Source organism: Anabas testudineus, chromosome 21, assembly GCF_900324465.2.
Source record: "Anabas testudineus chromosome 21, fAnaTes1.2, whole genome shotgun sequence".
In the NCBI taxonomy this organism is placed as follows: Eukaryota; Metazoa; Chordata; class Actinopteri; order Anabantiformes; family Anabantidae; genus Anabas; species Anabas testudineus.
Window position 1 is genome coordinate 12,454,359 of NC_046629.1, and position 17,705 is coordinate 12,472,063.

The following is a 17,705-nucleotide window of genomic DNA, read 5'->3' on the forward strand; positions in this document are numbered from 1 at the left end:
GATACAACACGTGTTTTTCCTCTTTGCTATTCTTTTGGTAATTTGGATGAACCTATAATATAATGAGCAGATTAAAACACAAAGAAACAAATAGTTTCATCCAAAATTATACCATTGTAGTGTTTCTGAATTCCTCTTATCTTGACACTTGCTTTACTGTCCTTGTGCAAACATACAGCTGTTGTACCTGTGAACCATGACAGATATTGATATTGATCCAGACATGGCAATATTTTCTCTCTTTTATTACATTTATGTCTCATTGCAAACAAACCTAATGCCTTAGCTCCCCAATATTCCCAGCAATAATGGGGAATTAAGGCGTCTTTGTCCACAGTCATTCCATCTCAGCCTGCCAGTCTGTTTGGGGAACTGTGCATTGCATGTCACAGGGAAATGTTTCAAAGACACAACTAGTTCTGTATCTTTATTTGATAGGCATAACACTATTTTTTTATCTGCTGCATTTCTGTGATATTGGTTCGATCCATTTATAAAGAAGCTCTCTGATTCGCTGGTTGGTAAAGAATAATTATGATCAGTGGTTCATTCATCCAATCAGTCCATTGTGGTCATCATGAGGAGGAGAGACTTCTCTGAACAATCAGAAGGAGGAGAACCGATAACCAAAATGAAAAATGGTTTCCACATCACTGATTTCAAGTCAGCAGCTTTCCACCAAGACAAGGACACATTTACATATAAATGCAAATGGAAAGAATGTGGTTCTAGTAATGTGGTTGAGATTCAAAATTCCTTCAAGACATCACTCAGCTAACACAAGACATTTTCAAATGGATCACGTATCTTTGGAAAATATCCCAGATACAGAGGTACTGTTCACCCAGTGTGAGACAATATTATCATTAAGTAATTGTTCAGGATCTTGGAATCAACTAATAGGATTTTCATCATGTGGTGTCCAAGGTCAAGTGTAAAGTTTCCACCTCACCTTTGAAGCCAACATGGATTAGAAAATCTATAACACAACTTCTGCTAATTATGAGATAATGCATTATGTTACTGTTTAGCTGCTTTTTAGTATTGTGCTGAAATGTTAAGTTACCACGACAGGAGAACAAGAGAATTAAGTCGTTAAGTCAGCAACATGACTCAGCCATAGTAAATATACAACATTTACCCACAGTCAGCTGAAACTAGCCCCATCTTCTTATGAAGATTATGTAATTTTATAGAGAGCTCTAGAGCAGCTGCCTTATGGACCTTTTGTTGTGATTTTCTTCACCTAAACTGGAAAAAGTTAAAGTTGCAGTCGGTTCAAGACAAGTTGTCTCGTAACATAGTTTAAAATTATTATTGGAAATTACATCACAGTGGCAGCAGGGGAACTGAAATGCAGCTAAAAGAGACATTGTACAGAGTTCAGAGGTCACACTTTACTTATTTACTACACTTTATTTTATTTACTTTTCAACTTTTACCAATGATGCATCGTGAGCTTGAGTGCAAGTTTCTGCTGGATACAGACGACGGTAAATGAGCTCTGACTCTCACGGAGACAGGCCCCTGGAGGAAAATGCAACCCTCTGAAAACAACCAGCCAGAGGCAAGTGCATGTCGACAGCCAGCGAGATTGTCCTTGCTTAACGGTGCAGGGAGAGATTACGTAGACGCTGACAATTTTACATCACTTTGAAATTAATTCAGACAATGGGGAATGGTTCAGGGCGATCTGTGCAGATGAAGTACCTCTGCAGAAAACTTTTTTCGTCTTCAGTGAGTGTTCTGTATTCACAGAATGAAGGGCACAAATAAACAGGGCTGGATAATAGCAGCGGTGGGGGAGTTCAACCTCAGTGGTTGAACACAAAGAGCAACTCTGTTTGAAAATCCTGGCAGATTACATTCGTTAGGACACCGCTTGTGTAACGTCTTACTCTGGACATTATGTAAAGTATTGACTAAAATGTCTAGACAAAACAGATTAACTGTTTCTGTTTCCAGCCTCTCATTGCCTTTCTCTTTCTGTGTGAGGGATACATGTCTGTCTTTGATATGCTAAGGAGCAGGCAGCATGGGGAGGATACCATCCTCAGACATCGGTTGACCAGATGTCCACCAGTCGCTCTGCTCTGTGTAATTTTCAGTGATTTCATATTCATGGCCTGCTGATTTGGAAACTGCCTCGAGCCGAATGCCTTAATTTGAACAGATATACATTCATACTGTATCTGCTTGCTAGTTATTTATGCAGCAATCATTGTCAGTCTTTTTGGTCCTGCAAGCTGCCATGACACAACAACAAAACTACAAGAAGTTAGAAGTTAGCTTTGAGTTATTCACCATTATTTTTAGAAAAACCTATATTCATGTTTTGCAGTTGTCTCTATTGGTTATTGAATGGGGAATAAATCAGCTATAAAAAGTCAGAGGGGAAAAAAGGAAGAAAGAAAGAAAATGAACCAAGATTATAGTCAGGTTATCAAAAACTGTTTATTTGGTGTTATTTCGTTGCAACTATATGTGCCTGACATGGCAGCAGATCACACTTTAACCAGAAAGTGTTTTTACCACCATTGGAAAACTGGGCAAAAACACAAAAATCCAGAATCCAAGTTGAAGTTAACTAAAGTGGTCTGATCTGATTTGTATTCCAAGCTGAACTCAAAATCAAGGCAAAGGACCAGTATGACCTCCTTGGTTCACAATTACAACATTCAGTTCACAGCCAAGCTCAGGAGGACTTTCTTTATGATAGTGAAAAAGGGCTTTGCTATAAAAAAAAAAATCCTTTAATTAAATGATTTTCACCTTTTTTTCCAGTCTGCGCTCCCGTTCAATGTGTGAAAACCAGAAACTGACAAATTATAATAAGAGTCACACATACAGGCGCCAATTTACAGTTTAAAACAGCAGAGAAGCTACTGAAAGTTTGATCTGATGTGTGAATGTAACACAATGTTGCTGCTGGTTTGTCTAAAATTAAGACTGAATGCAAAACTTAATCATAATAAAGACAATGATAATGAATGAGTGGTTTGAGAATATTTCAAGTTGACCACATTCAACAATAGTATCAAATGGTAACATTGTTCAGGTAGACAGAGGAGTCATTAGAACAAGATTTTAGGGGGGAATGACGTATTTGCATGATGGGAATAGAGCGTTTTTTCCTCAGCTGTCTGTCTGCTTCTCTAACCTGCCCTGTCGTTCAGTGCACAAGTGTTCGTACTGCTGTTTCTAAAACTGTCAGGCATTTTCATGAGCTGAGCTCAGACTATTTTCAGAGATGATTAGGGCTGCAGGCTGCTTTGCCATAGTTTTGAATAGTTCTATACTTGAACATCACACCATTATATATCTGTTCAGGGTAGTGTGCTTTAAAAGTGCATTAATGGCATTATATGTACAACAGCATCATTAAAATATCTGTTAACATTCCCTTCCTCCTGGGTCCAGACGATTCACTTTAGCATGTCAGACAACCTACGACGTGGAAAAGACCTCCTCTAGCTCGGAAAAAAATGCTCTTACGGAAACCTGGCACATGATAAAACATATTAAGATACAATATGGTCAACACTCAGGTTTGTGTCCTCTTGAGCCACAGCAGGCAGTGAGCAGATTACTGATCAGCCCCGCTGCCAAAATGTGACTCTGCACCACCTGTCCCCAAATACTGATGAACAGAGCAAAACAGCTTGTGGTGCTGAAACATCTTTATCTTTATGTAACTCTTCTTACAAACACATAATGGGTATCACGCATGATGTCGCAGTATTGAGGGATCGTGTTTTTGTTGTTAGTCACAGTAGTAGGAGTAGTTACACCTACTGGGCCTTCTGCACTGTGTCTACATCAATTTCACCACATACGTGCAAAATGTAGAAAGAAAATACAGCAAAAAAAAAAAAAGAGAACACGAGGTCACTTGAAGGTTTTATAATTGTATGATTCTACTTCTTAATGGTTTATTTAATTAGTGGTGTCCTGCAGTAACTGTACTTTTACTTTGATGCTGTGCATTTCTGTATTAGGTTGTTCTGTAAGCTCATTTATTTTGTTCCTCTATAATGTGATTTGGGACTTGATGATGATTATGTTGCGCTCCCTGTGCTTGGTTTCTACACTAGTTACTAGTTTGAATGTTGAGAAAGGGGGATGTCTGCGTATGAATAAACCATTTCAGTAGAACGCTGTCCTACTTTTCATCACTGGAATTAATTTACTGGATGTGTACCAGCTGAACTCTGTCTCAAATGTATTTATAATTTGTGCCGTTTTACATTATTCTCTTTAGGAAACGTCACAGCAAATTCGGTGGAATTTGTAAGCAACAGTAAAAAGCACTAGGACAATACCAGAGGATGTGATGAGTTTGATCCCAGCTGCTACAGCTGTGTAATGTAAATGTATTGTAGTGTAAATGTTCCTTGTAAAAGTCTTATGATTCCTATGTTATGAAAACACGAAGAACCACTGACCCAAAGACTGCTACTGAGAAAACTAGTACTGATCATGAAATCTGACATCTGACCTTTGGGGAAGCTGCAGGGCCCCTAACAGTGAAAATGTTATGTAACGATTAAACAATATATACTGTAGCTGTGTTATCTACATGAGAACAGTGCTGTGTGATAAAGCAAGCTTCTCATGCATATATGAAACATTAAGCTTATGCTCATAATTATGATATAATTAACCTACCCTAGCATAACAAGCTGAAGCAGGGGGGAACAGCTTGCCTGGAAATAGAGCACATTCTTCACGTTAGATCTTATTTGTACAGCCTGTATAGATGCCAAAATGTAAAAGTGGCCGAATTTCAAAGTGCTTCAAAACCTCAACTATTGCTTTAAGAATATGTATGAAATACTTTGTTAAATGGAAATGAACCTATCAGTCTCTTTATTTTCTACAAGTGTAGTATTTTGTTGAATTTCAGTTAAAACACCTACACACTGGTTAAATAGTTTAGGCATTAACTAAATCCTCCTATCCAGTAATCATCACTCTGTTGCCAAAATAGATGGTGCACAATGAGTCATTCATCATGCTCTAAACATGGCATTCACACCGTTGTTGGTGAAAGCTGCTCCCTGCAGAAACACACCGAGATAAAGCACCACTCAAGCTTTTTAATTATTCTCCACAACCATTTGTCATTCCATATAGATGGTAACCCGACCGCTTCTCCTGAAGGATGTATTTGCGCTTGACTGCCTTAGACCTCCAACAGTTCATTATAAAGATATTAAAAACTGATGCGTAAATTTAAGTCTGTTGTAGAGATTTGTGTTTATTTAGTTTCTTTTTATCAGTGGCACTATTTCATAAGTATGTTTTGTTAAAAGTTATGTTGTTCTGTGCGTGTTAGCTGGAGCTGAAAGTCAGTGTGATCGCTGACTTTCTTCCACGTCATTGAATCTCTGACTCACTGTTATTTTCAGCACTGTGTATGAGACATCCTCACACTATTACTGTTACTGTTAAAGTCCCCACGCATCCTTCAGGATTAGTAACACAATATTAATCACTTTGAATTCATTTCAGTAGATTTCTTCTTTCTTAAGAGTAAAATCACAGACTAGGATGCATCCACAAATGCAGCTGTGACTATAACCTCACAGTGGGCATTGTAAAGTGTGTATGCTCTGACCTTGCTGTGTGAATAGCGAACTGTGATAGCAGCCTACCATACATCACTGTCAAAGCACAGACTGTTCCAGCCACATCTAGGTAATCTATTTGTCCCAGTCAAATATGGTGTAATTTGTTCCAGGTTCCTTGCAATCCCAGCAACAAAGGAATATTTTGTGCTGCATTTTTTGTATACGTGGTGTTTCCTGGCAGTGGTGGTTCACCCATATGTAGCTCTGCTACCTCTCTAACATTCACATTGTGCTGTTCTCTCTTAATCCCCTACTGAATAACTGTGTAATGAATACATTTATAGGTGTTACTTACTGCATTTTAAATGGCTGCTAAATGTAAATGTCACCCGTGTGACAACCTAAAATGCAAGATTCATTTTTTTAATGGCATGTAGCTCTGTTGAAAGCTTTCAGTGTGCAGACATCACCATTCTGTCATCAGAGCTTTATATTCTTGGACTTTATTATAATGTCATGGCTCTCAACTATTATTCTGTAGTTTGTGGTTATGTAACATTATGTTACATAATTTATAATTTGCAGTTTTGCTAAAGGATAAGTTTGGTGAGGATCAGAAGCCTTTTACATGAATACAAAGCCTCGTCGTCGTGTATATCACTCAAAACGATTTTTTTTTTTTTTTTTTTTGGTTATAGCAGTGAGTTCCACATCTGGATTTCACCAAGTGTTACTTACTTACCTGAAACAAAGACTGGCATGTGAGAGGCTCATATAGAAATAATAGCCCTGAGACTTTGCAAACACCAGCTCTTAATGGGTCTTTGTCTGTGCTGGGTCAGCAGTGCATTAGAAGGACGTTTTCTTATGTAACAACTTTCCTTGTCCACGGAAATAGCCAACATATCCTCAACCGCTTAATGGCTTAGATGGAAGTGGAAAGGGAAGAAGGCAGAAAGTTTAAACAGGACAAGAAAGTTTGAGAACGCTCAAGTTTATGGGTCAGGCCAGGATCAAATTTAGCAAATGTGAATTGCAGCATGAATCCAGTACATGGCTGTGTCCATATTTTCAGATGAACTCAGATGAACAGGCTGGACACAGTTGGACATCACAGAGACATGAGAGATCCATCCTCAAGAGTCCCATCTCTGGACTTGTTTGACAAACAGACAAATCAATCAGTGTCAATTAGAGCTGCATTCACAGTAAACCACATCCTGAGAGTCAGACGCTTGTTCTGCACTTAACAGCAGGCAACACAATTATCCTGAAAATCCCTCTAAAGTGCTCAGGGTCTGAGAGGGTGGACTGGTGCAAATAAAAGGCTCTTATGGTCTTTTATCTATACCACTCTCAGGTACCCTCCTGAGCAGAGACTTCCAGTGAGCAAGAGATAGGGAAGCTGAACTGGAAAGCCTCCGTTTCACATCTTTCATGTTATGATCCAGGTCCTGTCAGACGCCACAGTTTGGGACGCCATTCTACATAAGCACACTGATCTTCAAAGCTCAAAGCTTGCTGCTCCCCGCCACTGTTCATGCTCTCATTTTGATACCTCGCTGCCGAGGTGGGGGCAACAAGAGCTGTAAAAGTCCTTATTGATTTCTTACGGAGAGTCTGTACAGTCACTTCCTCTGTGGCTGTCCTCCATAAAGGTGAAGACATTTCAGTGAGACTGAATTAGGCTCTGACACGTGGGAGCATAATCACATTTGACTTGCAGTGTGAATTACAGAAGCAGTTCCAGGTCCTTTTCTCCCACATTGCCATTGTGATGCTATATTTGATACTTCATTTGCGTGCTCACAACACTTGCATCAGTGTAAACCTCAAGGAAATGAACGTTCAAACAAAGACTGCAAAGAAAGCTTCACATCACACAGACATATATTGTTAAAACCTTTATGGTACATTTTATTATTATGTAAAAAAGATGGAATAACACTACATTGATTTTTACTAAAAATGATTAGAATGTATGAGAGATGGGAAATGTATAACAATAATAATAATAATGTGTAATTTATCAGGTTGTTTACATGTTTACAGTTTTTATTAGGTGGTTATTATGATGTCAGTTTAATTGAATTTCAAGCATTTTCCATACATAATGACAATTTAAAGTGTTTCACGTAGTCTGGAATAAAAACACAGAAGAAGAAATCCAACACAAAATACATCTGGCAAGTGATTTTATTCTTCTTCTTCTTTTTAAATTTATAAAACCTAAGAAGGTTTGCTGAAAGTTAAAAAATATATATCAAATTTTTTTTTTTTGAATGAAACCCAGAGCATCACTGTGTAAAGTGAGTGTTGATATCAATGACGTCATATTTTGCATGCATACTTTTGTGCTCTTGCTTGTTGTGGTTCAGTCATAATCAGTTTCTGTGGCAACATGATTTTGAAAATAGCTCCTCTCTCTAACGGCCCACTGCTGTCGCAGGTTCTTTAGGCTGCAGCCCACTCTCGATGCATGACTCATTCATTGCTCATTATCATCCCACTCTCATTTCATCCAACCCCGGCTCCCCTGCTTGGATATCTGATGGAGTTGTGTGGGGGCGGGGTAGGGGCTACTATAAAACTGGTGTATCGATGCTGTGATTGGCTGGTGGGATCCATTTAATCTGCTGTGACTACTACAGGGTCTGGTCTCATACTCCTCCCCCTCACTCTGCTCTGCCCTGACAGCATCCGTACACAACAGTGTGCTGTCTGTGTTCCAGGGAGAATATCAGCTCTGCACAGGGAGGAGAGGATTAGCGTAACCACTCAGCTCATCTGCATACACATTCCCAGAGAACCATATGAGCACCCAGGGCTGCACCTCTTTCATACAAAACCTGGCACTCCTATCACAGAGACTCCACTTGATCTACTGTCACTGCAGTGACAGGACCTAATAAGGACCATAGTTTTTTTGTACTCTTTCAAATGATGAATTTATTGTGATGCCTCTTTTTAACTGGGACAATGCCAGAAACATTGTGTAACATAGGCTTGGTCTAAGCATCAACGAGTTCACTTTATTTGTTGGACTTTTCTACTGGGTTTTTCATTCATCTTGACTGGGAGACTGCAGCACCAGAATGCCATCTAGAGAGTCCTGCAAGGGTCACAAGGAAGAGAAGTCCCTGGTGCAAAAGGCCAAGCGAGAGGCCAATCAGGAGGACATTCTGGCGGCGGCTCTGGGGATGAGGATGGGGCCACAGAAACCTCCAGCCACTTTCTGGCAGCCACTTAAACTATTAGCCTATTCACAGCTTACCTCACTGGTCCGCAGAGCCACACTGAAGGAGAGTGAGCGGACACCCAAATCGGAGAAAGTCCACAATTTCAAGGTGAGACTGAATTAAGTTGAAGAGCTTTTTGCCAGTTGTTGTAAATGCTGATTTCATCATGTTTGGACAGAGCATTGCTTCAAATGCTTCCCTTTTGGAAGATGTGGGGGGTGGGTGGTGTTGCTGAGTGGGAGAGAGGGGACAAAAAACAGAGGTGTTATGGTCTGTCCAGAGAGCCTTTATCAAAAGAAAATCAGTTGGGTTGTCTGTGGACCACTGCTGTTAGTTTGAGTACCAGATGGAGAGATTAGGCCGATGGAGAGGCGAAACAGTGGAGGAGTGTTTCCCTATTTGGCTCAAGCTCACTCCCCTAGTTTGGCTGGTTAATGGGATGGAGAGCAGGGGATGAAAAATTACCTTCAAGGCTTTCAAACTGCTGATGCTCACTGGTTCCTTTTCCGCTGCTTTGTTCCCTTTTTATTGCTGAATGAGGCATTTCAGGATTTTAAGCAAGTGTTTTTGCTAAATTGCGTGAATTTATAATACAGAGGATATTTTTCAAGTACCGATGCTGCTAAGTACAGTATGACAATGTAATGGCTCAGAAATTGATCCTTTAATTTTAGAACTAAAATCATTTTATGATAAGAGACATTTATTATTATTTTCTTTATTTACTATGAGTGACAGCGTTATAATATGACATCTAAGTTACCATTCCGGCCATTTATTACTCCAGGTCAAGGCATTTCCCATCTGCATGTATTTGTTTTTCTTTAATAAGTCTGCTATGTGTCAGCGATGACATGATGATGTGAATTCAATAATTGAAAAATTCACTATTCAGGTGACCGTCTGTTTACATTTTGTAACCTGATCACCGCTTGTGCACAATCACAATTGCCAGAAAGCAACCATTCTATGCCAAATGGTTTGCCTCCTGCAGCTGCTATTGATTCAATGCAGAGAAACCGGTGGAGTTGTGGCTTGCTCCTGTTCCCAGAGGCCACCTCTGATTGGTTGAGCTGTTGTTACCTGGAGCGTAGGGGCTTCCTTTTCCTGCACTAGCATGGCATTTCCATAGCAAATGTCTCTGACAACTTGCACCTTAACTCTGGTGAAGTGTCAAAACCTACTTTGCAATGATGACAAAGCCTCCCCTGCTTGGAGTCACTGCTGCACCCACCTTAGTGTTGTCAGTGTGAGGGTGTTTTTGAACAACAGTCCTCCTCCACACACAGATAAACCTCCTCCTCTGGCTCATTTAAGGTGGCAGCACCTATGGGTCTTCTACCCAGTTAAAGAAGAGGAAAGGGCATCTATGGAGTGAAGGGCTGCAACCCCCCCACTGTTCTCTCTCAATTTTGTCATTGCTCTTCATTACTAATACTCTCTCACTGTCCCTCTCTCTGTTGTAGGTCCATACGTTTCGGGGCCCTCACTGGTGTGAACATTGTGCCAGTTTTATGTGGGGACTGATGGCTCAGGGAGTCAAGTGTTCAGGTAAATGTTATTTCACTGCTACTTCAACACACTCTTTAATAAACTGACTGAGCAATCTACAACACTCTTACATTCATGGTGTACAAAGAGAGCCCTTCTGTATATGGGTTACTCGGTTTTTAGTGCATCTGGATCTGGATTACTAAATTTTAATCTGAAATCCCAACAGTAGTTTGTAGATTATGGGTTGTGTAATAAAGTAAAATAAGGGCTTTAAAGCCGTGATGTAACCGATACATTACGCGATGTTAAAACCTTATTTCTGACCTACTTTCTTCTTCACTGGGTTTGTGAATGGGCAATTCAGTGCAAAGAAGCGAAGAATGCACATTCAGAGATGCACTAATATATTATTAAAAAAATCTAAAAGTAGCTCTTCATTCTTCTTGCAAACAAGATTTTTTTTTTTCAACTGATGGCTGGAAAGTTCCTCACATCCTGTTGTCACTAGAACAATAACAAACCCACATGATTTTAATGAAACACTACATGCATTATGTTACTAGGATCTATTGTGAGAGTTTGCATTTTTATAAATATTCCTTTAATGAATATGCTATATAAGAGAATATTTATATTAATACATTTGTCCCTTAGCTTGTAAAATACTCTGATCAGATTTCTGTTTCACTGTGGTTTAAGTTAGAATTCCTCTTCCATCCCTGATGCTATAATACAGTTTGATGTGTGTCTTTGATATTTTATTGATGAAACAAAGTGTGTCACACAAATCTGTGGGAGCTCTGACATACATTATTAATTATTTTGAAAGCTGACAACGGTCAAAATAAAAGCACACATGTTTGGAGCTCCGCTATATCGACTCTTAGATTTCCATTCCTTCGGACTCAAACGCAGCCACGAGAATCTAGGGCAGCGAAGTCTCACATGATGCTCGAATTTGCATACCAAAAAATGTGCTCCAACCCCCTTTTTCTTTTTGTATGTGTGAACTGTTTTTGGCCGAGTGCCAGGAAGCAAGCCTCTGCTTGTGCTTGTTGTGCCACGTTTCCTCATCAGAATATGCCCCCCCACACAGCCTCATCCTGTCATGCCCATGAAGGAAAACAAAGCTGGCATGTCTCTGTAATGAGGAGCAGGGCTCGGAGCGTGGGGAAGAGCTCTGTTTCCATACACATTAAAATTCAGCAGCTTCAACCAAAGAGCTAGGTCACACGGCTCAACCCTTGTTTAACTTTGGGAGAAAAACTGAACCATCTAACAAATACGAGTGGTGCTTTTTGTTTTTACTCTCCGCCACAAAGGAACTGGTTTCAACTGGTAACTCTGCCGGTAACACGTAGTGATAATGTGCTAATTACAAACTAGCAGCCGCTTCTCAGTGCCCTTTAGCCAAAACTGAGCTGCAGCCCTCTCCACAGCAGCACAGACAGAACTGACGGTGCAGTAAAGCAACATATCTTTTCTCCCGGCTCCTGACGTCCCTTGGGCCCTGCCTCACCCTCACCCACCCCACCTGGGACCCAGAGCCATCAGTGTGCTCACATGGACATCAGGAGCTCAGCAGAGTTGGGTCTGATGACAGGACCTCCTCTATTATAGCGCCTGTCTCATATCCTTAAGAGAATCATCTCTTAAGGTAATTACATTTCTGCATCAGCGCATATAAATGCTGTGGGAATTTCTCCAGGGACCCATATGAATCAAAATATTGTCTGTGGTTTTGCAGAAGGAGATTTTAAAAATCTTTTGTTGGATATCTTTTTTTTTTTTTTTTTGTTTTATGTTTTTGCACTAAAAATGCACATGGCATTTATCAAATAAGCCTTTCAGAACTTGGAGGGGGCTCAAAAGATCTAAGAGCTTGAAGAGCTGCCCCATTTTAGTCTGGGAAACTGGGTCTACTGTTGCCTGCAGCGACTCAATTGCTGCTTCCTCTGCCATTGTGTGTGAGCTTGGATTTGGAAAAGAATAGAGCGCTCAGCAGCACTGACTGTCCCTCCTTCAGGCCACAGCGTTTTTAGTGCTCCTCTAATTCCCTCCATGCATCTCTGTTACAAAGCAGAACTGCACTCTCTCCGTGCATCTGTTCTCCACAGGCTCCTCTGTTGCCAACAAGGTGAATCCTGACCTGAAACAGCTGCGCCTCAAGCCCCATCCACTGTGACTGAAGACAAAACACAGTTCAGACTGATATGCTATTTAAATACATAATGAAAATATCAAAGAGAAAAGTCAGGTTTGATTTATTATAATAATTGAACACACACAAACAACACCACATAATGATTCCCTCAGTAGACTTTCTGTCTCCTGGCTCATTGTTTTATTTCACTGTTTTTGATTTATAAAAAAAAACAAATCCATCCCTCTAGAGGTGACTTTGGATCTAGAAAGCGGTCAAGGTGACTCCAATGCCATGTGTGATAGAAAAAAACTGTGCCCCCCAGTGGTCTTGTGACATTTAGGGGACAATGTTTACTATGAAACCAGCCAAACCCATCAAGATGAACCTGATGATGAATGTGGATTTACGTGATAGTGCTCAGTTTGGAGATTTAATGAATGAAGTAGCACAAATCTTTCTGTTGGCACACTACACAACCCTTCCATTTTGACATTTAGGTCACATACTTTAACCATCTAACCAACTACTCTCTGTTTTTCTTTTAGATTGTGGTTTGAACGTCCACAAACAGTGCTCATCTCTGGTGCCCAACGACTGCAAGCCCGACCTGAGACACATCCGCAAGGTTTACAGCTGTGACCTCACGACTCTGGTGAAAGCTTACAATACAGCGCGACCGATGGTGGTGGACATGTGCATAAGAGAGATCGAGTCCAGAGGTTGGTTCAGTGTGTGTGTCCTCTAAATGACCAAATGTATGATGCTCTTTGTAAAATGTATTTTTAAAGTAGCTTATCCAGAATTGGTAATACTTACTTTGAGGTGCTAAAAGTCTGATTACATTACTAAATGAGTTGATGTTTTCTTGGTGAGGGAATGACTCAGAAGAGAGATGAGCGTGTTGGTAATTGTAAACGTGTAATGAGGAAAACATTACACAGTTTCCTGCTGCCTTAGTTGATTACATTTCAGTTAAATCATTCAACTATGCAGGAGACTCACTGCTCCCTCATTGTCTGCCCTCTAATGTACATCTAAGTTTGATTTATGTCTTTATTATTTTGCCCAGTGATGCAGAAAACTAATTGCATCTGCCCATGTTGTTCCATTATGTGACATTGTGAACATTTTATCCTTAATTTCTTATGCATATTTAGAAGTGTTTAATAACACTTTCTTAACTACCCACCGTGATACATGCAGGTGAATTTTTCTACATTACTCGTGACAGCCATGCCGATGTCTTAAAGGTTATTTATTTCACATTTGTTCCTCAAGGACTAAAGTCTGAAGGCCTCTACAGAGTATCTGGATTCAGCGATTTGGTTGAAGAAGTCAAGATGGCGTTCGACAAAGGTCCGTCTTTGTTTTTGTCCTTTTCATAGATTACTGTCAACTCACAACATGACGGTTGACATTGCGTGTTTGCACACTTCTGTAGGACACACGGGACATTTCAGATTAATGACAAAGTGGCACATTTGTGAAGGATTAGTGTCCATCTGGGAGTGCAGATCCTACGCTCACATGTCCCTCTCACACAGGGTTTTATGTGTGGACAGGCACAGGGGACCTCAAGGGATATAAACCAAAGATGTACTCTCACTGCCTTAGACACGACTGTAAAGAAAAAAAAAAAAAAAAACCCTCTTCGGTTGCGTTGGGATTCAGCACTGGACTTAGTGAGAATGAGCCTGTGCAGTGTGAATTTTAACTGTAAGAAAAACCCTGCAGCAGTGGGCTGAACTCTTAGCCAGATCCGCATGTGGGAGATCATCCATGACAGAGTGTCATTCCAACTCACAGCACTGTGATGTTCAGTCTGCCAGCACAAGTAGGCCATGGCCTGCTCTGGAAAGCATGCATAACTGAGAGAAAGTCAGAACAAAGCAGGCAAGGCCAATGATAGAAACTACTTAGCGAAAATAGTGAGCAAGAGTAAATTTTTTTTTTCCATTCTTACAATGTGACAGTTTTCTCCTTCTCTCCTTTATACCATCGTGCATCCTCACAGATGGCGAGAAGACAGACATCTCAGTCAACGCCTATGAAGACATCAATATCATCACAGGTGCACTGAAACTGTACCTCAGGGATTTGCCGGTTCCCATCATCTCATATGATGCTTACCCCAGGTTCATCGAGGCTGCAAGTATGTCACACCTAAACAAATTAGTCAGAAAATAAGTGGTTAAACGTGGTTCAAGATTTCACACAGTTGCTGTTAAGCTCTTTGCCCTTTGCTTCACATGGTCAGACCCAACTTAGTATTTTGTCTTTATCTATCTTTTATTTAGCAGAAAATGCTCTGCTGAGCTCCAAGTATTAGATACAGTTTTTTATTAAACTCATGTTAGATTTATTGGATATGAAATATTTTATCATGCTGTTGTATTGGACTGCTTTATGTTGCAAGGTGTTCTCTCATCTAACTTTGCTTAGCCACAGTACTGGCTGGTGCTGAATTACTGTAAATGCTTTAGTCGTTATGGTTGTTATTAAAGGAAATTTTCATTGTTACTTTTCTCACCAGCCATTTATTTTCAAATCTCAGCACTGATGTGCAGTCAGAGAAAAAAAACAACAATACAGTCCAGAGCACATTTGCATGAACTCTAAAATCTAAAACAGACTTCCACTCAGGAATTACTAGTTTTTGAGTTTAGTTATTAAGTGTATTCTAAACAATCCCCAGAAACACCTTTCTTCCTATTTCTAGAGCTCTCAGACCCAGAGAAGAAACTTGAAGCTTTCTGTGAGGCTCTTGCTTTGTTGCCACCATCACATTGTGAAACTCTCAAGTACATCATGGCACATTTGAAAAGGTGAGATCATTAGGAGACAACAGTGGTACATTGCTTTGAGATGTGATTTCTTGAGTGTTCATGTTTTCAAAATCAAAATGCTTTCTGTATGTATGCTTCTAACTTCTCTGCATGTTTTCAGGGTGACACAGAATGAGGAATCCAACCTGATGAATGCAGAGAACCTCGCCATCATTTTTGGGCCCACTCTCATGCGTGTGCCAAACAATGATGCCATAACAGCACTCAATGACATCCGGTACCAGAGACAGGTGGTGGAGATGCTCATTAAAAATGAAGACAGGCTCTTCTAAGCACAGATCAGGACTTTTATAGGACAGCTCTCTAATCAGTTTTGTGCAAGGACTTAAATACCAGTTTGTATTAAATCACTGATACTGTTTTATAAATGCCCTTTGTATGGACTAGTGCTGATCTAATATCTGTCTTCCCCTGTGCTGGGTGTGGACGATGAACCTTACACTTTATGCCTCCCCATTTTTGTCGGGGGATTTTCAGAAGCTGACAGACCAGCATGCATGCGAGGTCTTTGTTGCTTTATAGTAGTAACCCAGCATGAGTTGAAGATCGTGTAGCGCAGTGATTTCGCTTTTGTCCGTCCTGTAGTAGTTATAGTCCTCATTCCCAGCTGCCATTTGTGCAGTTATATCTGTGAAACCAATGTAAAAATAAGCTACTGATTTTTCTGGGGCAATTTGTATGATGCTGTATTATTATTTTGGTTTTTTTTTTAGTCTTTCCTGCTAATGTGTTCCCACTGGTGCACTTGCCTGAAGTTAACATTTATGTTTTGGGTGAATTTAATTTTTTACTGTGATGCTTTTGTACAACCTGTGCATGATCACTTTAATTTATTAAAATAATTACTCTGACAAAAATGTGTGATTAATGAGTCATCTAAATTGTTATAATAAAGGTCTGCATCAAGTTGTTCGCAACCTGCCTACATGTTATGGCCACTTGTGGGCAGCAGTAACATTGCAGTCTGGGTCTTCTGCAGCTGGATCCTCCAACATGTTCTACTGTACACCAGCAATGCTGGCTGTGTGTGGGAAGAACCTGAGAACAAACCAAAACTGTAAAGATGGAAGTTAAACAATAAAAAAGACGTAAGTTATAAGACTCCAAAAGCTTTTGTAGAGCTGAGGGATTAGTCTGCTGTCAACAGAAGATCAAAACCAACACACCTACAGTATTGAATTTCATTCAACTTCAAACAACTCTATTGATCACAGTGGTACTGGTTTGTCTTTGACTTGCATGACACATGTCAGAAAAAACATCAACAGAGTTGTCAATGTTCTCAATCTCTAAAAGGGAGAAAGGAGATCTTTAGCAGCACATTAGCATTATTACCATCTGAGAGGTAAAGTGCAGCTTTATGCTGCATTTTCCTCACATGGTATTTGTTTTTCAATAAGGCAACATAATATTAAATACATTTTAAATAAAGACTATAAATATACAAGATACTGTAATTAAATCTGCTGTTGATCTTTTGGCATGAGCAACATAGGTGTTTAGGCTACAAGATGACCCTTGCAGATGAGGATGTTCTTCATTCTGCAAAGTCAAAGTGACAGATCCTGCCTAAAAGCCACACGTCATGTGACTGGACATAAGCCCCTCTAACGACACATCAGTCACACTGGCTCATTATGAGATTAAAAACAAACTCACGATACCTAAGGCAACACCACTCTGTTAATTACTGGATGTATGTGCAAACAATGTCAAAAGATATTTATGCATAGATTTAATTACCCACAGGTTATATCTTTCCAAGCAATTTCCAAAAACCAGCCATGCACAGCCATCAGAGGCTTACTACATGATTGTGGTTTCACACTGTTAACGGTCATGGAGCAAGCTTACAGTGTTTAGATTAGTGCTTTTATTTCACATTTAAATCATACATTTACTTTTGACACGATTTATAAATACTGACTTTTGTTTGGGTGTAGTTTCATGTTTAGCTTTTCCCTGCCTTCAGGTTTTTTGTGCATCAGTTCTCCCCACAAAGCATCTGAGAAGCAATCACTGCTTGACATTTAATCACTTGGCTGTCGTGACCACAACACACCGAGTTAATGTAAGCTGAATTCAGACTTGTCTCTGGTGATTGTGTGGCAAAATTGGATTCTCATCCAACCGTTTAGCCTCCCCCGCCATTATAAGCTATTTTAAATACATCGTATCTTCATCTGCTTTAGGCACTGACTGTGAAAGGAGGTAAACCACACCAATAAAACTATCACGCTTTCTATCTCTCATTCAGATGCTGTGATAACATCACGTTGGAGTATTTTCACCAAAAACGTACTGTGTGCTGGATGTGGCTTATTCACAGTAATGAGACTAAATTTAAAAGCTGTGATCCATGAGACAACTGACCTTTCTCTGTTGACTCAATGGTAATGCATTTCTC

General features: G+C 40.0%; 1 protein-coding gene across 1 annotated transcript; it reads left to right on the forward strand.

Annotated features, from left to right (window-relative positions):
* The first annotated feature begins 8,205 nt into the window (after window positions 1–8,205).
* Window positions 8,206–16,133, forward strand: chn1 (chimerin 1). The gene is made up of 7 exons (XM_026376784.1): window positions 8,206–8,920; window positions 10,279–10,363; window positions 12,998–13,171; window positions 13,731–13,808; window positions 14,467–14,604; window positions 15,172–15,277; window positions 15,399–16,133. The coding sequence occupies exons 1-7, from the start codon at window positions 8,669–8,671 to the stop codon at window positions 15,568–15,570; spliced, it is 1,005 nt and encodes a 334-aa protein (XP_026232569.1). The 5' UTR covers window positions 8,206–8,668; the 3' UTR covers window positions 15,571–16,133.
* The last annotated feature ends 1,572 nt before the right edge of the window (window positions 16,134–17,705 follow it).